This window comes from Vitis riparia, chromosome 19 (genome assembly GCF_004353265.1).
Source record: "Vitis riparia cultivar Riparia Gloire de Montpellier isolate 1030 chromosome 19, EGFV_Vit.rip_1.0, whole genome shotgun sequence".
Classification (NCBI taxonomy): Eukaryota; Viridiplantae; Streptophyta; class Magnoliopsida; order Vitales; family Vitaceae; genus Vitis; species Vitis riparia.
Window position 1 is genome coordinate 877,741 of NC_048449.1, and position 18,877 is coordinate 896,617.

At 29.1% G+C, this 18,877-nt stretch overlaps 3 protein-coding genes across 3 annotated transcripts in view; all 3 read right to left on the bottom strand.

Annotated features, from left to right (window-relative positions):
• The window catches only part of LOC117909208 (putative disease resistance protein At5g05400), a 34,251-nt gene extending 25,760 nt beyond the window's left edge, over positions 1 to 8,491 (bottom strand). The window contains exon 1 of the mRNA XM_034823149.1: positions 8,452 to 8,491. The gene's annotated coding sequence lies outside the window, so the exon portion shown is untranslated. The remainder of the gene's footprint in view (positions 1 to 8,451) is intronic.
• LOC117909210 (probable disease resistance protein At4g27220) lies at positions 756 to 8,349 on the bottom strand. Its single transcript, XM_034823152.1, has 5 exons — positions 8,272 to 8,349; positions 8,066 to 8,136; positions 1,715 to 4,703; positions 1,328 to 1,380; positions 756 to 1,007 (listed from the first exon to the last, which is right to left on the bottom strand). The coding sequence occupies exons 3-5, from the start codon at positions 3,668 to 3,670 to the stop codon at positions 989 to 991; spliced, it is 2,028 nt and encodes a 675-aa protein (XP_034679043.1). The 5' UTR covers positions 3,671 to 4,703; positions 8,066 to 8,136; positions 8,272 to 8,349; the 3' UTR covers positions 756 to 988.
• Positions 3,749 to 4,690, bottom strand: LOC117909026 (probable disease resistance protein At5g43730). The gene has a single exon (XM_034822928.1). The coding sequence runs from the start codon at positions 4,688 to 4,690 to the stop codon at positions 3,749 to 3,751; it is 942 nt and encodes a 313-aa protein (XP_034678819.1).
• Positions 8,492 to 18,877: the final 10,386 nt, after the last annotated feature.

Genomic DNA, 18,877 nt, shown 5'->3' on the forward strand with positions numbered 1-18,877 from the left:
GTAAAGTATCTAAACGAAACATTGTTATATTCAACATTGTTTAGTTACATTCAATGAAAAAATGTATGCATAATTTGATATTTTTTTTATTCATTTTTACGATTGGGCCAAAATTATATGCTATTTTAATGTTTTATGTATAGTTACACATTTATAATATTTTATATTTAAATTCAAAAATCATAGAATATGCAAAGAAATGACTTTAATCTAATAGCATTTGTAAAATTAGAAACATTAGAAATAACAAAGGATGCAACAATTATAATTATGAAAAAAGATGTTATTGATTTATATTTTAATTTTTATTGTTCCATAAAAGTCAGATTTACTAACATGTTATTACAAATGAAGTTTGATGTCTACTGTAATTTCCTTTTTATTATCAATTTTCCATTAGCCTCATTTATATCATATTACTCATCATAAAAATTAGATCTTCCTATAACATTTTTGGTACATGCTTAATTTTTTTTTTTTTTTTAAATACCATGCCACAATTGATTTTTCTTTTAGTTTAATTAAAAGTGACTTTCTTAAAAGTTGCAATAACAACTCATACGAACTAGGATAAAAGTTGATATATAGTGAAATATATAGCTACCAAAATATTAAAATGCTAAAAAAGAATGTTACAATATGTCATTTATGCAAGGTTTCTCTAGAATCGCAAAAATGTAGTTTAATCTTTCTAATTATAATAAAAGGATTCATTTAGGTCGTGGCTTGAATATTAAGACAATCATAAACTCATATATCATATGATACCATAAAATACTGACATTACAAGCATAACATAACAATGAGTCATCTTAAATAATATTTTCAAAGAAATACAACATTATAATTAGACATGAGATTAAAAAAAAAAAGTCTGAAACTTTTAGTGTCTTGCAAATTGTTCATAAAAGGATCAATATGCATATACAAATGCATTTTGATGTCATGTTGCCCAATCAAGAATCTTCTGAATTGATTTCACATCGTCTTAGTTAGCATCAAAACACCTATCCAAAAGATAAAAATTGTGTTAAAACAAATATATAGGAACTCTATATGCATTCTCAACAAAATAATAAAATAAAGATAATAAAATGTGTCAATATACTAGTTCAAGCAATTTAATATATAGAAAATTATATTGATATAATCATACATGCATTAAATGTTTGGATCAATGTCATTATAAGAGATTTTTTCCATAGTGTGGTTTAATCCTTATGTCATAAAATAAAAACTAATAAAATGAAAATAAATAATCACATCAATATAAGCATCTTAAAACAATGTCAATAATTATAATAATTTTCAAGGTAGAGCCACTTACACATCTTCAAAAATATCTTGTACATCATTCATGAAAGCATATAGTGTCTGTAACTGTATTAAACCAGAAACAACAAAGAAGTTTTAGATAATGTTAACTTGATTGAACAAATATCTTCATGAAGCTACCATTGATTTCAAATTCCATTAATTAGTACCTCTATGAATGTATTTCATATATAAAATTTATTTTTTAGAGAATTATTAAATATATTTATATAAAATATTTTTACCTAAATCTCTTTAAAAATTTAATTTTGTAAATGGAATAAATTTAAAGAAGTACAAATTGACAATATTTAAAAACAATAGCGATTAAATGTATTTTCACCAAATTAATCTTAGGTGTTATCGGAGAAATTAATCCATTATATAAAATGATACTAACCGAAGAACGATACGTGTCCCTTTCAAACGTAGTAAAGGGTTCAAATATAGATTTGGCATCAGGTGTGTTCCATTCCAACCCTTCCCACCACTCTTTTTGTCCTCGGATTTGTTTGAGGGCCGGTGTTGAAGCTCGTCTTTCTCCACTACCATCGTTTATTTGCACAGAAAGAGGAAGCCTTCTAAGCTCTGGGGAATTCCATACTGTAAGTTGTAGAGAATCACAAGTCATTGTTCCCTTCCATATGCTCTTCAATTTTGGTAGATCTTCCAACATCAAACTCTGTAAGTTGGGGAAACAGAGGATGAGATTATGCCTTAGATTAATGACTTCTTCTTCTTCTTCTTCTTCTTCTTCTACCTCTGCTGCTACTATTAGATCCTCCATTTGTCTGCAATTGTCGACATGAATGCTTTGAAGGTTTTTGAGGTGGTACTTCACTAACTCAGGCGTGAACAAGTGCTTGAGATTGTCACAGTTACTCACGTACAAGTTCTTGAGACTGGAACAACGTACAATATCGATTGGTCTCAATTTGAAGAGAACCCTTAAGCTTTGCAAATCCCGAAGAAACAACCAGTTTAATGAGGCAATGCAGTCCTCTACCGACCACAAGTATTCTATCCCCTTGCACCTTGATATCCAACATGCTTTTAAATCTGTCGCCATCTTGAGGGATTGAGAAACTTCCAATAAGCCAGTGGGAAGATGGCATTCTGTTATGTGGAAAAACTGGACATTGGTAGGGAGCACAAGATGGTAGTCATCATTGTCTTTTCCTCCTTCCAGATTACATGCCTTCACTGTTACTTGTTTACAACTTCCATTTCGTTCTAATGGAAAATATCGGAATCCATTTAATCCAACATGATAGTGAGTAAGTCTTCGGTAGTGTTCTGTCATCATGTAGCTATTGAAATTGTGTAGACTGGAAAACTTGACTTCAAGGATCTCCAACTTTCTCAACCCACTCAGCTCCTCCACTCCTACATCCCGAAGTCTTCGATCATCAAGTCTTAGACACTGCAGTTGAACAAGATTGGAAAAAAGATTGGAAAGAGGATTGGAAAGAGGATTGGAATTGAAGGAATATGAGGACCAATTAAAATGTTTAAGGTGGACCAATTTCTCTATACCATCAGGTATTGTTTCCATTTTATTATCACTGATATCCAACACTCTCAATTCTTTAAGCTTTGCCAATGAACCTACCCGCTCTAAATACTGACAATCACAAAGAATTAGAGCTCGAAGTTTCACTTTGTCATAAATAGAATCTGGTAGGAATGCAATGTTTGTGTATGATAGGTCTAGAACTCTAAGGCCCAGCATGTGCACAAAGAAGGAATTTGGAAGACGTGTATCTAGAGTATGCTGAAATGGATGAGAAAACATGTCATTTCGAAGAAACAGGGTGGAAAGCTTAGGCCAGTTTGGTACAAACATCAAAGTTGAAAGTTCGTCGCTTGGCATTAATGAAACTCTTTCTACATTATTATTTGACCACTCTATCTTGCTTGAGAGATCTTCCAGATTTCTTCCGATTTTCACCATGAATCGAGAATTCTTTTTCGATATGTTGATAGCCATGTCCCTGATCACATCATGCATCTTTACATATTTTCCTTTCTTACATCTTTCCAACAAACACACATTTTCAAGTTTGTCCAATATAGCATGCCCTCTATCACGCTCTGCTTGCCAACTTCCCATTTCTTCTACCAACCCCTCAGCAATCCAGTATCCGATCAAAGACACTCTTCTAATCTTATAATCTTCAGGAAACAATGCACAGTACAATAAACATTCTTGAAGTTTTTCATTATTCAAGCGATTGTAGCTGAATTCCAATATTTTAAATACATCATTTTCCATGTCGATTGTGTGCCCTTTAACATGTTCCCTTAACTCATTCAATGCATTCCTCCATCCAGCAATGCTATACACAACACTCATACTTCTAGCTATAGTGACAATGGCAAGAGGCAAACCGCTACATTCCTTGATAATATCCTTGGCTATTTCTTCTTCTTTTTAACTCAGTGCATTGTACCGCCCAAGTGTTTTGTTGAAAAGCTCCCATGCTTCTTCCTCAAAAAGCGGTTCCATTTTGATAATTTCTTCGCATCCCATTCTTAGGCACACATCCCTTGATCTGGTGGTCATGATCAGTTTTCTTCCATCAACTCCAATTGGAATTCCAACCTCCCGTGGGGCATAAACTTCCCATACATCATCTAATACAAGAACAAATTTCTTTTCCCTTTGCAATGCTTTTGATAATAAAGCAGCTCTTATCTTTTCATCTTCCTCTTTTGAGAAATCTAAATTTATTTTTCCAGCAATAGCATCCTGCAACCTACGAATGCTGGAGTCTTTTGATACAGTCACCCAATAGACATGGCCGAAAGTGTCCCTATTTTCCAAGAGCCGATTGTGAATATGAGTAACGACAGTTGTTTTGCCAATCCCTCCCATTCCCCAAACTCCAATGCTTTGGATTTCACCTTTCTCTAAGCATGTCCAAATGTTCTCCAAATTTCTTTTGGTTGTAGTTTCACCTATTAGCTGTGTTGTTAACAATGCATTTCCTTCATCTTGATGTACATCAATTAAAATCCCATTAGGAAAATTCCCCAACTCAAACATCTCATCTACCTTGTTCGTATTCGCTTCAAATTGGCTTAGGAAACTTAATCTTGAAAAATATCTTCTCTCTCCAGCTTCCTGCTCTATCTGTTGTGCACCGTCTTTCACAAGTTGCACTTCCATCAACCAATTTTCAACTTCTCTCTTTGCCTTCTTTCGACGATTGTACTGTGCATTTTCTAACTTAGTATTGATATCTTCTTCTCGACACTCGAGTCTTCTCCTTTTCTCTCTTAGAGTTGTGAGATTCTCATTAAGAATTTTGTGGTAGTTGAAGTAATTAGAAATGAATGACCACATATCTTTCAATAGCTCCACATACTCCATTGCAAAATACAACCTGATTATATTAAATTAATGTACCATAAATATTTAAATTAACAACATATATCATTAAAAAAAACCTCAACAATAAAAGTAACAACTTTTGAGCCATATAAAACTACCACTCAGATATAATAGTCTTTAAGCTTTTTCTTTCTTTCAATTGATTAAATTGCCTTAAATTCTTATTTGATATATAATTCTTTTGAAAAAGAATGCTATATGGTATAGAATAAGCAACTTTTGTAGGCTATACCAGAGGGTGAGAGCAGTTCTGTAAAAGTTTGGAAATGAAGTGTGAAGTTCAATTGTGCAATTACAAGACTCTTAGCCTAATTCATACTTCAAAAATTCAATCAAATGATTATGAGCATATACAGATATGCCATAACTACAAATATTGCATTGTAAAGACACTTAAATGGATATAAAATTCTTGAAGAATATCTTGTATTAAAAAAAATTAGTGCAACAAAAAGCCTATATATTACATAATGTCACATGAGAATAAGACAAGTTCTTTTTAGATTAAAAAAATGATTTTTTTTAGATAATAAAATATCATTTAATTATCTGGATTTTATTTTTTTAGCTATTTTTAAAAATATAAAAATTTTGAGAAATTAAAGGCAATCCAAATATTATCATGGCAACTCCGAGGGAAGAGGCAAGCCCTCCAAGGACACAATTCAAAGTTAAGAAGGTGAGGAAAAGTGAAAAAGTGTATGGTTTGTTTTTAAAATATAAACCTTCTTTAAGTTTTTAAAGATGTTGGAATTGTTCAAAGAATTTTTAAGATTTTCAAAGTTTGTTCAAAATGTTAAGATTTTCGAAACTTCAAGTTTCAAGTTTTAACCTTCAAGGTTCAAATTTGTAAAAAAACTTCTATTATAGATTAAGTCGTTAAAGTTTTTAATCAACAATCTCGAAAAAACTTAGAAATTCAAATACCACAAAGTTTTTTTCATTTAAAGTTAAGCTCTCTAAGCCTCAATCACATCTTTCAAACGAATCTAAGTCTTAATAAGATAGATTCAAACATTCAAGTGATGACTCAAGACTAGGCTAATACCAAATAAGTCTTCAAATCATTAATACTCTTATTAAATCAAGAGTCAGGCCTGAATCTAAACCTAATGCTAAAGTTAAGACTTAGAAGTTGTTTGGTAAAACAACTTAATTACTTAATAATTTAGTTTAAATCATTAATAGATTAAGTCATATTTGATAAAATAATTTAATACCATAACTTAAAGTGAAAAATAATTTCAAATATTAAGTTAAAATAGTTTACTTATTTTTAATGGGTATTTGGTAAATCAACTTAATGCTTTAATATTACTTAATAACTTAATTTAGGTTATTAAATAAATTAAGTATGTTTGGTAAAATAAATTAATACCACAATTTAAAGTAAAAAATAACTTTATATATTAACTATTCTTAATCTCAAAACTTTTTTTTTACCTCATTTACCTATGTTTAGTGAAAATATATTTTACAACTATGACCATATTCACAACTCATCTTTTATAGTATATATTTTTGTAGTTATATCTTGTTTCTAAAATACTTTAAATATGAATGTTTAATAAATAAACTTATTATGTAAGATTTGTGAAAATATAAATGTTAATTAAAATTAATAAAGGTAAATATGTTAATTTGATGATTTAGAATAAAATTCAAGTTAACTCTATTAAACGATTTTAATATTTAACGTAAAAAACTAGTAATAAGTTTTAAGTCAATAACTTAAAAAAAATTTAACTTAAAGTCAATTTAAGTCATCAATATTTAAGAAGTTTTACCAAACATTTTCTTAATCTTAAATCTCCTTTGCCTGATGTGTCTGTGTTTAGTGAGAGTATTATACAATTATAGATCAGAAATTAAATAAAATTATTATCTATAATTGAAAAAAAAATATGGGGGTTAGATTAATTTATAAAATGAAAACAAATAATAATCACCTTCCCCATGGTTGTGTGTGATTCTTGCATAATCCAGCAACTATGCCACCAGGCCCACCACTATGCGCACTACTGCCCAGTCCTATGTGCCCTTGATCCAATTTTTTAATCTAAGTCTTCATTTTAATATTTTAGACTATGTTTCATTTTTCATTCTTACAAATTATTTAAAAAAATAAAACAGAAAAATGTTTAAAAACGATTTTATTTTATTTATTATTATTATTATTTTTTGTAAAGTTTAGGTATCATGGAAAAATATAAGAAAAAATAATAAGAAACATAATTTTTCTATATATAACAAAATAAGGAAATTTTTTTTATTTTTTTTCTTTCATTATATTTTTTTATTTCCATTTTCTTTCTTTCTTTATATTTTTCTTTTTCTTTTTTTCTGGTTTTGGTTTTTGTGGAGTTCCAAATATTTATTTTTAATACATGGTTTTTGGAATATCTCATTTCTATTTGAAGTTCAAATGACTTCTATTTAATTAAATTTTTTTATAATAAAATAAAATAAATTGAACATTATTTAATGGAATTTTTCTTTCATAATGTTTTGTATATTGAGACTTAATTTTTGAAAAATTTTCTTCAATGCAAAATATCTCTCCTTTTTTTTTCCTCCCAACTTTATTCAAAAAAAAAAAATCCAAATTCCAAATTACTTCTATTTTTGCTTTTATTTAAGTACAAATAAGAGAAAGAGATTGCAAAAGGTTTTTGTTATTAAAGCAAAATTTTCTACCAAAAATCCTAAGCATTTTCTTCAAAAATAAAAAATAAAAATATAAGACCTCACACAAAGGATGACTTTAACTATTTTTGTCATGTATGGTTTAAACTTTTGAATTATTTTTTGATAAGTTGATTGCATAAATAATTATATAAAATAAAAGTTATTAATTAAGGATATTTTTATAACCGTTCTAATTGGTGAAGGGAAAAAATTTAAAAATGAAAAATGATATTTATAGTCTATTCCAAATAGGTAGATATGTGCGAAAGAGTTGAGTGTACTTAATAGAGTTAAAATTTTTGTATTAAATGGGAAATACCAATAGAATGAAGATTGTCCTTGTATAGATATAGAGAATAAAAAATATAAGATATTTCTCGTCTCTAGAACAATTATTTCTCATTCGTAAAAATAAAAATAATTCGATCAAACCATATTAAAAGTCTATGTATTTTTATAGGTGTAATTTATTTATTTTAGTATATTTATGTTATTGTACTAAACTCATGATGCTGAAGTTTCCAATATCCCAACATAATTCTTAATAGCATTCACTGATTCTAAAGGTTAAACCCAATTATAATCATAAAATATAATTTAAACAACTTGGAATGAGAAAATTAAGCAAAAAAATAAAATTGAAATATAAATAAAAATAAATCTGACCTTGTTCTGATGTTCTGATGGAAGGAAAGAAGATTAGGGCAAAGGGTTGAAGGAGATGAATTATCTGTGTGCTGCAGTATTAAACAACAAGTGGTGAAAATCACATAATCCCCTTTGGAATGAAGTGTGTAGCTTCAAAATACATGGGTACATGCTTCAAACCGGAAAATGAAAGCTTTCTTAGATGAATTCAAAGTAAAACTGACCTTGTTCTTAGATGAATACCAGAGGGATAGAAACTTGATGCCGAAGAGATGAACTAAGTCTCAATGACTATAATATTGAAGGGTATGTTGTATGCAAGAGGAGACCTTCCAAGTAAAAGTCATCATCCAGGGAATCATTCAATTGCATTATTGATGAGGTGCTTTAATGTACAGACTAAACTTTTTCAGAAAATGATATCATTATAAAACAAACTAGTACTAACTTGTCTGAAAAGGTGGGAAAAAAGAGAAGAAATAATGGAGAAGTGGGGAAAAGGTAGGAGACAAGACAAGAAATAAAGGTGAAGTGAGAAATCATCCTACTGCTTTTGGAATAAAAAAAAGAATATACATATTCTGTATGTATATTCATTTGATTTTAAGACCTGTGGAAAATAAAATGCTTATATTTCTAGAATATTTCTTATTTAAATACGAAATAAAATGTTTTATGCATTGCATTTTTCATAGACATCATAATTTTCAAGATTAAATAAATTTTTATTAATAATTTCTAAGAGTAGAAATATTAGAATAAAAGAAGATTGTAGAAAAAAAAATATTTATTTATATTATTTATTATTTAAATATTCTCCAAAAATGAAATCAAAATTTTTATATGATTAGAAAAGAATCCTTAAATAAAAAAATAAAAAAATATTTGAGTCCTAAAAATAAATGCACATAAGAAAGAAACCCAAGAGGCTTCGTAGAAGACCACCTTTGGTAGTGGGAAAATAAGAAATTTGACCCAAGAAGATAATGATATGATTGAAGAAAGAAAAAAAAAGATGTGGGGTTAGGCTGTCCCTTCATTTCTTCCTCTATGACTTTCTTCTCTTTTTCCTCTTCTTTTCCCTTTTTATTTATTTATTTTATTTTATTTTTTAATATGGTGTGAACTGTGAACTTCACTGCTGGGCCCATTGATGAAAAAAGGTTCTTGGAGGGCAGTTGGTCATGCCTAATCTTGGCCTCTAAAACCTTGGGCTTTGTTTTTGGGTCTATGTAGTAGTAGCCCAACAGGCCTGGAACAATTTAGTAATTGGGCTGGGTAGCACATCTTTGGTTCGGATCTTAGAATTTTTGAGAGAGAGGGACCGGAAAATAAATGGATAAGAAAAATTAAAAGGAAAAAAAAAACGTTTAAAAATAAGTTTAAACTTTAAACCAAATAAATTATGCGTCCACATGCTTTTAAGGCTGCAACTCGAATGAGTTGGCCGGGTTGGAAGTCAATCAAAGCTCAATCCCACCTCACTTTAGGTTGGACATTTTTATTAATAAAAATATATATTTTTATTTCATATATTAAATATATGAAAATAAAAAATAACTGTCATATGATTTAAGCGTAACAAAAGGTCTATATATTACATGATGTCACATGGGACTAAGACAAATGCTTTTTACATTAAACAAAATAATTTCTTTTTTAAATAATAAAATATCATTTAATTATCATAATTATATTTTTTGGTTATTCTTAAAAATATGATAACCCAAAAATATGTAAATCCTAAAACATTAAAGACAATCCAAATTTTATCATGACAGGAAGAGCCAAGCCCTCCAAGGACCAATCTTCAAGTTGGAATGAGAAAAATATTGAAGTTTCCAGTGCCATAACATAATTTTTAATAGCATTCAATGATTCTAAAGGTTAAATTAACCAATTTTTTTTTTTTTTAAAAATATAGTTTAAACAACTTGGAATGAGAAAAATAAGCAAAAAAAAAAAAAAATGGAATAGAAATAAAAATAAATCCAACCTTGTTTTTAAACAAATATGAAAATCACACCATTGCCTTTGGAATGAAGTTCCTAGCTTCAAAAAATTATCATTGTGGGAATCATTCAATTACTTTATTGATATTCAAAAGATGGGAATCACTTTAAATTAAAGAAAAAATAAAGAATGAAGAGAGTTAACTTTTTCAAAAGATGGAAATTGCTTTATTAATAAAATAGCATTACAAAATAAAGAAGTATTAACTTTTTGAAAAGGTGGGAGACAAGATAGGGAACAAAAGTAAAGTGAGAAATCATGCATGCTTTTGCTTTTGGTATTAGTAAATAACAACTCCACTGGATCTACAAATCCTAATATTTATATTCATTTGATTTTTATTTTATTTTTTTATTCTTCCATAAAGGCAGATTTACTAACATTTTATTTACCTTTTATGCAAAATGAAGTTTGAATTCTAATGTTATTTCCTTGCTATCATCAACTTTATGTTAGCCTAATTTATATTATATTACATGGCTCATTACCTCATCATAAAATTTAGCAAGATTGTCCTAGAACATTTTTTTATATTTGCTTAAAAAAAAATTAGAACGACGAGGTATGACATTAAATATTAAAATAAGGGTAAAAATATTTAGAAATAATGAAGTTTTTTAAAAGACTGATTGAAAAGAAGAATTTTGATTTTAGAGTTTCATACGAGGGTTTTATAAATGTCATTGTTAATTTAGTTGTTGCTTCACATGACAGTGTATTTGTTTAAATGGCATTTTATTTATGCAAAATACAATATTTTCATGTCATTTAGCAAAAAGTCATAAATATTATTTTAAGTGATTAGTCTTCTCATATGAAATAAAATATTTTTTCATTTGTTTTAATTTGGGTTGAAATAGTGAAAATTTAGTTATAATTTTTCATATACTTTCATCTTACTATATCTTATCTCAATTTTTTCTTGTTCTTTTGGTAAAATCAAAAGTACCCTTTGAGGGTATGGTAAAAGGATTATCTTTGTTAGATGCACTAATGATAGACCCTAAATAAAGGAAAGGTTGATTTAGATTGATGAGCAAATATACCATTTAAGCAAGGTTTCTCTAAACCGCTATGAAAAAAAAATGATCAAATATCTCTATGACATATTTTGAAGATGTCATAATGTATTAACCTACTAGTTCCATAAATTTAATAAACAAAGAATATATTGAGGTAATCATGCACTTAGTGAATGTTTGGATCAATATCATCATAGAGATAGAGGAGATTTTCTCACCATGTTATTTAATGGAGAATTTTAATAAATAAGCTAACTTGTCATACCTTGTTTAATCTTTGTGTCATAGAAAACAAAAATTAATAAAATAAAAATAGATAGTCACATCCATATAAGCATGGTCAGTGTTTGTAATAATTTTAAAAGTTAAGTTGCTTACACTTCTCCAAAAAAATATCTTCTAATTTGTTCATCCAAGGATGTGGCAGCTACTTTAAACCAAAAATAAATAAAAAAGAAGTGTTAGATAATCTTGACTTGGTGCTTTATCAAACAACATATATATACACTAAATGATACTTGCCAAAAGAGGAGATTCTACGAGTTGCAATCTTTGATTTATAAATAGGGGTTGAAAAATAGATTTGGCATGAGGATTTGTGTCTTATTCCACCACTTGAGCCTTTTAAACTTTGGGTAATTAATTACCTGAATTTGTTGTAGAGAATCACAAGTCGTTGTTCCCTTCCATATGCTCTTCAATTTTGGTAGATTTATCAACTCCAAACTCTCTAAGTTGGGGAAACGGAGGATGAGATTATTTATTTCATTAACGTCTTCTTCTTCTTCTTCTTCTTCTTCTACCTCTGCTGCTGCTGCTGTTACTATTAGATCCTCCATTTGACTGCACTAGCAGACATAGATGGTTTGTTTTGGAGGTGGTATTTTACTAACTCGGGCATGAACATGTGCTTGAGATTGTCAGTCACTCACGTACAAGTGCTTGAGACTGGAACAACTCATAATGTCTGTTGGTCTCAACGTGAATAGGACCCTTAAACTTCGCAATTCATGAAGACACGTACAGTGCATTTACTGAAGCAATGCAATCTTCTTCCCACCACAAATATTCTATATATCCCCTTGCATTGTGATATAAAACATGTTTTTAGCTCCATGGCAATCTTGAGAGATGGAGCTACATTCAATAGACTAGTAAGAAGGTGGAAATTTTCTATATACAAGAGTTGGATATTGCTAGGGAGCACAAGTTGGTTGTCATCATTGTCTTTTTCTCCTTCCTTCAGCTCACATCCGCATTGTCCTACTTTACAAAAATCATGTGGTTGGAACTGATGAAAAAAATATCCCATTCCATATAGGGGGAAACGATAGTAAGTCTCTGGTAGTGTTGTGTCCTCATGTAACTATTGAAATTGTGCAGACTGGAGAATTTGACAGAAAGGATCTCCAACTTTCTCAATCCAATCAGCTTCTCTACTCCTACATCTAGAAATCTCATATCTTCAAGCCTTAGACACTGCAGATGGAGAAGATTAGGAAGAAAATTGGGAAGAAGACTGAGAAGATGATTCAGATGTGCCCACCTTAAATCGTGTGAGATCCAACTGAAATGTTCAAGGAGGACCAATTTCTCTATCCCATTAGGTATTGCTTCCATTCCACTCCAACTGAGGTCCACTCTCTCAATTCTTTGAGCTTTGCCAATGAACCTACCTACTTTAATTCTTCACAATGACAAAGAATTAGAGCTCGAAGATTCACCATGTCACAGATAGATTTGGTAGGACTGCAATGTCTGTATATGACGAGTCCAGAACTCCAAGGCCTAACATGTGAACAAAGAAGGACTCTGGAAGACCTTCATATGTACCAGGTCTACTTTGAAGAAATGACTTATAAAGCTTGGGCAATTGAAGATTAGGCTACTGGGGGGTTTGAAAACACAAGGTATCAAGCTTGGGGCAATTTGGTACAAACTTCAAAGTTGAAAGTTCCCTACCCATTAACTGAACTCTTCTAGATTATTTGACCACTCTAGCTCGCTTGGGAGATTTTTGAAATTTCTTCTGATTTTCACCATGAATCTAGAACTCTTTATATTTTATTTTCATTCCAATTTCTTATTCATTAGAATCAATTTAATGATTTCTATTTTTGTATTTAAATATATCTATTGAAATGATTATTTATTTCCATTTCATTATATAAATTAATATGAAAACAAAAATAATATCTTCAAATAAAATTTAAAATAAGTTTTTATCAATTCTCTCTACCTTTTTTCCTTTTCCTTTTTTCTTTTTTTTCTTTTTTTTTTTTTTCCTTTTTTTGTGTGTACTTTAGTTACGTGAAGGGTTAAGAATTAAAATAAAGTTCATTCTTAGTTAATAAATGAAATAAATTATAAAATTAAATTTTTAATTAATAAAAAGAAATTCAGTCGGCCCCACATCACATGATGTGAACTTCACTACTGCCTCCCTCACGTTCCCCTGATCATGACCCGAATGTGATGGGCCGGGCCCATTGATGAATAAAAGGTTCTAGGGGGCAGCAGGCAACACATGGCCCTCATGGCCCAAGCCCATTCCTGGCCGCTATAAATTTGGTGATTGGGCTGGGTACCATCTCTTCAGTTATGATCTTAGAAAATTTGAGAGCCCAAGTCCAATCCTGGCCTCTAGAATCTTGGGCTTTATTTTTGGGTCTATGTGGGCTTAGCCGAAAATCCTAAATTTTAAGGCTGCAACCGAGATGTGTTGGATGGGTTAGAAGTCGATCAAAGCTATGCCCTACGTTAGGACCTAGGTTAGACATTTTATCGATAAAACTAAATTTTTTATTTTATGTCATAAATATATAAAATAAAGATAACGGACGGTCATATGGTGAACAAAAATGTCAAACGCTTATGCCTAAAAAATAATGATTTAAAAAATTTATTAAAAAAATTGAAATATTAAGAAAATTTTGCTATATGAAATTTTAAAATTTGTAAGGAAATAAGGAAAATGTACTCTTCGTGTAGAATTTATTACTATTATTTATTTATTTATAAATAAATAAATAAATAAAAAATGTATCCAAACAAATACTAATATATAAAACATTTTTTTATTACATTTCATGAAAAAAAATGGGTGCATAATTTGAATTTTTTTAAATTTGTTTTTATGATTGGAGAAAAATTATATGCTATTTTATTGTTTTATTTATCTTTACAAATTTATAATGTTTTTATATTTAAATAAGAAAATCATAAAATATGCAAAAGAAAAAAAAAAAAGACTTTAATCCAATAGAATTTGTAAAATTAGAAACATTAGAATTAAGGAAGGATGAAACACTTATAATTATGGAAAAATATTTTATTGATCTATATTTTAATTTTTTATTGTTCCATAAAAGTCACATTTACTAAAATTTTATTACCTTTTAAGCAAAAATGAAGTTTGATTTCTATCATTATTTCCTTGAAATTATAAACTTTCAATTAGCTTGATTTATATCATATTACTCATCCTACAAATTTGATATTCCTATAACATTTTGGTATATGCTTAAATTTTTTTTAAGTGAAATCAATCCTACTTTCAACAAAAAGTCAAAAATGTAATTTTATATGATTCATCTTCATATTTGGAATTATCATTATTATTATTATTATTATTATTATTATTATTCTTATCTTTTTGGATAGAACAATCTTGGTTCAATGCTCACTTCCTCTTCTTTCTTTTAGTATAAATAATAACACTCCTTGAATAGAAGAAGAGTCAATGATTAAATACAATTAGCTTTGTTAAAAGATTTTTTTTTTAAAAAAAAAAAAGTCAAAATATATCATTTAGGCGGGACTACTATAAATGTAGTTCGATTTTTCCAATTCATACTACTTTTTTCGAATTACCATGCCACAACAGATTTTTCTTTTAGCTTAGTTAAAAGTGATTTTCTTACTATGATATAAAAGAAAATTGAAATATGTCATTTGTACAAGGTTTCTCTGGAGTGGTATAAATGTAGTTTGATTTTTCTAATTCTAATAAAAGTCTCCATTTTAGGTCATGACTTGAATATTAAGACAATCGTGAGCTCATATATAATATAATATCATAAAAATACCGAGATTACAAGTGTTAAGGTCCTATGCATGTGTGATTTTATGGGCCCCACACCACATGATGTGAACTTCTCTGCTTCTTTCCCCTCACGTGCCTTTGACCGTGAGGTCCGTGACATGAATACGATGGGCCAGGCCCATTGATGAAAAAGAATTGTTCATGGGGGCAACAGGTCACACATGGCTTTCATGGCCCAGGCCCATTCTTGACCTCTAGAACCTGGGGATTTATTTTTGGGTCTATGTAGGCTAAGCCCAACAGGCCTGCAATAATTTGGAAATTGGGCTGGATATCATCTGTTTAGATCTGATCGTAGAAATTTTGAGAGCCCGAGCCCAAGCTCGATCTTGGCCTCACAAATCTGGGCTTTGTTTCTAGGTCTATGTAAGCTTAGCCCAACAAACCTTGGTAATTGGGCTGATTAGCATCTCTTTAGTTCGGATCTTAGAAATTTTGAGAGCCCAAGCCCAACCTTGGACATTTTCAGGTCTATGCAGGCTTAGCCCGAAATCATAAATTTTATGTTCACACGCTTTTAAGGCTGCAACCAAGATGTGTTGGACGGGTTAGAAGTCAATCAAAGCTCATTCCCACCTTACTTTAAGACCTAGGTTGGACATTTTTATCAATAAAAGCTTATTTATTTATTTATGCGATAAATATATAAAAAAAGATAATGTAATGTCATATGGTGAACAAAAATGTTTTAGAATAAGTATCCAAATGGATATACTTCCTATTTTCTATTTTTAAAATTAAAAAATAGTAGTAACTTTAATATAAAATACAAGAAATTTCAAAGGCTTACACGAAAAAAGTAATAATTTTAAAAATTTATTAAAAAATTTGATTGAGCCTATCATCACCTTATAAAACTACCACTAAGTTATAATAGTAAAAAGTAATGATTTTAAAAATTTATTAAAAAATTTGATTGAGCCTATCAGATTTTGGTCACCTTATAAAACTACCACTAAGTTATAATAGTCTCTAAGTTTTTTCTTTCTTTTCACTTTATTAAATTGCCTTAAATTCTTATTTGATAAATAATTCTTTTAAAAAGAATACCATAAAGCATAGAATAAGTAACTTTTGTAGGTTCTAATAGAGGGTGAGAGCAATTGTGTAAAAGTTTGGAAATGAGGTGTGAAGTTCAATTATGCAATTACGAGACTATTAGCCTAATTCATATTTCAAATAATCAATCAAATGATTATGAGCATATATTTAAGTAGAAATAAGAGAAAGAGATTGAGATTGATGACACTTTGGTTTTTGTTATTAAAGCAAAATTTTCTAACAAAAATCCTAAGCCTTTTCTTCAAAAATAAAAAATGAAAAAATAAAACCTCACACAAAGGATTGATTTTAACTATTTTTGTTATGTATGGTTTAAACTTTTGAATTATTTTTTGATAAGTTGATTGCATAAATAATATATATATAAAATAAAAGTTATTAATTAGGAATATTTTTATAACCGTTCTAATTGGTGAGGGTAAAAATTAAAGTCCAAGCACAGAGCCACCCTGAATTAATCAAAAGTATGGAAAATAGTACATTTTGACTCCTCTATATATGGTTTCCAGCAAAGTTTATTTAACATTATTGCCAAGAAAAATCCACCTTTTGACCATCACAATAGCATGGTATTATTTTCTTATATTCCAAACACCCCAGCGGAGAAGAAAAAATTCAAGAAGATTATGAAAATTTACCATTTAAGAATAGCCATGAAAAGGAGGTAAGGAAAATAAAATAGTAACCTTCAAAGCTTAAAAATCCACCAATTTGCTTAATGGCATAAAGATGAATTTTTAAATTATTTATCCAATTTGCCCTTTAGGTGTGTCAACATGAAATCATATTTTTAAAGCTTTTAAAATGATAAAATCTTCATAAATTATTTTTAAAATTATATTTTAACACATTAGATAAATTATAAAAATTATCCTTATATTTTTAGGGACAAATGTGAAAATGTAGGGATAATTTTATAATTTATTATAATATATTATTATTATTTATTTATTTAATATTAAAATAAAATAATAATTTACTTTACCAGCCTATAATAAATAAATAAAAATATTTACACGAAAAATAAAAGTAATAATACAAAAATAAACAAATTTTTAGATAATGTTTGTCCTTTTATAATCATTTTTTAAAATATGTATAATTAAAAAAGATGGGAGGGTAGTTTAAACATTTAAGCGAAAACCAACACATGAAAAAGCAACTCATTAAAAAGGTATCTGAGAGCGCGCATGAGTCGATGAGTGAGGGTGACGTATTCATAACACGTGGCAGATAGAGAGAGCGACACTTTGTAATCGTTTGGTGGGTGTCTACAGTGAAAACCTTGGGGCCAATGACAGGGGAGCAGCAACGAAGGTGTCAAGCTTCGACACACGTGTGAATGTAGAGGGCCTCACACCACATGATGTGAAGTTCTCTGCTGCCTCCCCCTCACGTGCCCCTGACCGTGACACAAATGCGATGGGCCAAGCCCATGATGAAAAAGAAAGGCTCTTGTGGGCAGCAGGTCACGAATGGCCCTCATGACACAAGCCCATTCTTGAAATCTAGAACCTTGGGCTTTATTTTTGGGTCATAGTGGCCTTAGCCTAATAGGCCTGGAATAATTGGGAAATTGGGTTGGGTGTCATCTGTTTAAATCTGATCTTAGAAATTTTGAGCCCAAGCCCAATCCTGGCATCTCGAATCTTGGGCTTTAATTTTAGGTCTATGTAAGCTTAGCCCAACAAACCTTGGTAATTGGGCCAGTTAGCATCTCTTTAGTTCAGATCTTAGAAATTTTGAGAGCCCAAGCCCAATCTTGGCCGTTTTCAGCTCTATGCAGGCTTAGCCCAAAATCATAAATTTTATGTTCACATGCTTTTAAGGCTGCAACCGAGATGTGGACGGGTTAGAAGTCAATCAAAGCTCAATCCTACCTTACTTTAAGACCTAGGTTGGACATTTTTATGAATCAAAGTATTTATTTATTTATTTATAATATAAATATATAAAATAAAGATAATGTAATGTCATATGGTGAACAAAAATGTTTTAGAATAAGTATCCAAGTGAATATGCTTCCTATTTTCTGTTTTTAAAATTATAAAATAGTAGTAACTTTAATATAAAATACAAGAAATCTCAAAGGCTCATATAAAAAAAGTAATGGTTTTAAAAATTTATTAAAAAAAATTAAAGTATCAAGAGATTTTGCTATATGAAATTTAAAATTTTTTAAGGATATATAAGGTAAATTTATATTTTTTATATAAGATTTTTTACTTTTTATATAAAATTTATTATTATTATTTATTTTAAAATAAAAAAATAAATAAAGTATCTAAACGAAACATTGTTATATTCAACATTGTTTAGTTACATTCAATGAAAAAATGTATGCATAATTTGATATTTTTTTTATTCATTTTTACGATTGGGCCAAAATTATATGCTATTTTATTGTTTTATGTATAGTTACACATTTATAATATTTTATATTTAAATTCAAAAATCATAGAATATGCAAGAGAAATGACTTTAATCTAATAGCATTTCTAAAATTAGAAACATTAGAAATAACAAAGGATGCAACAATTATAATTATGAAAAAAAGATGTTATTGATTTATATTTTAATTTTTATTGTTCCATAAAAGTCAGATTTACTAACATTTTATTACAAATG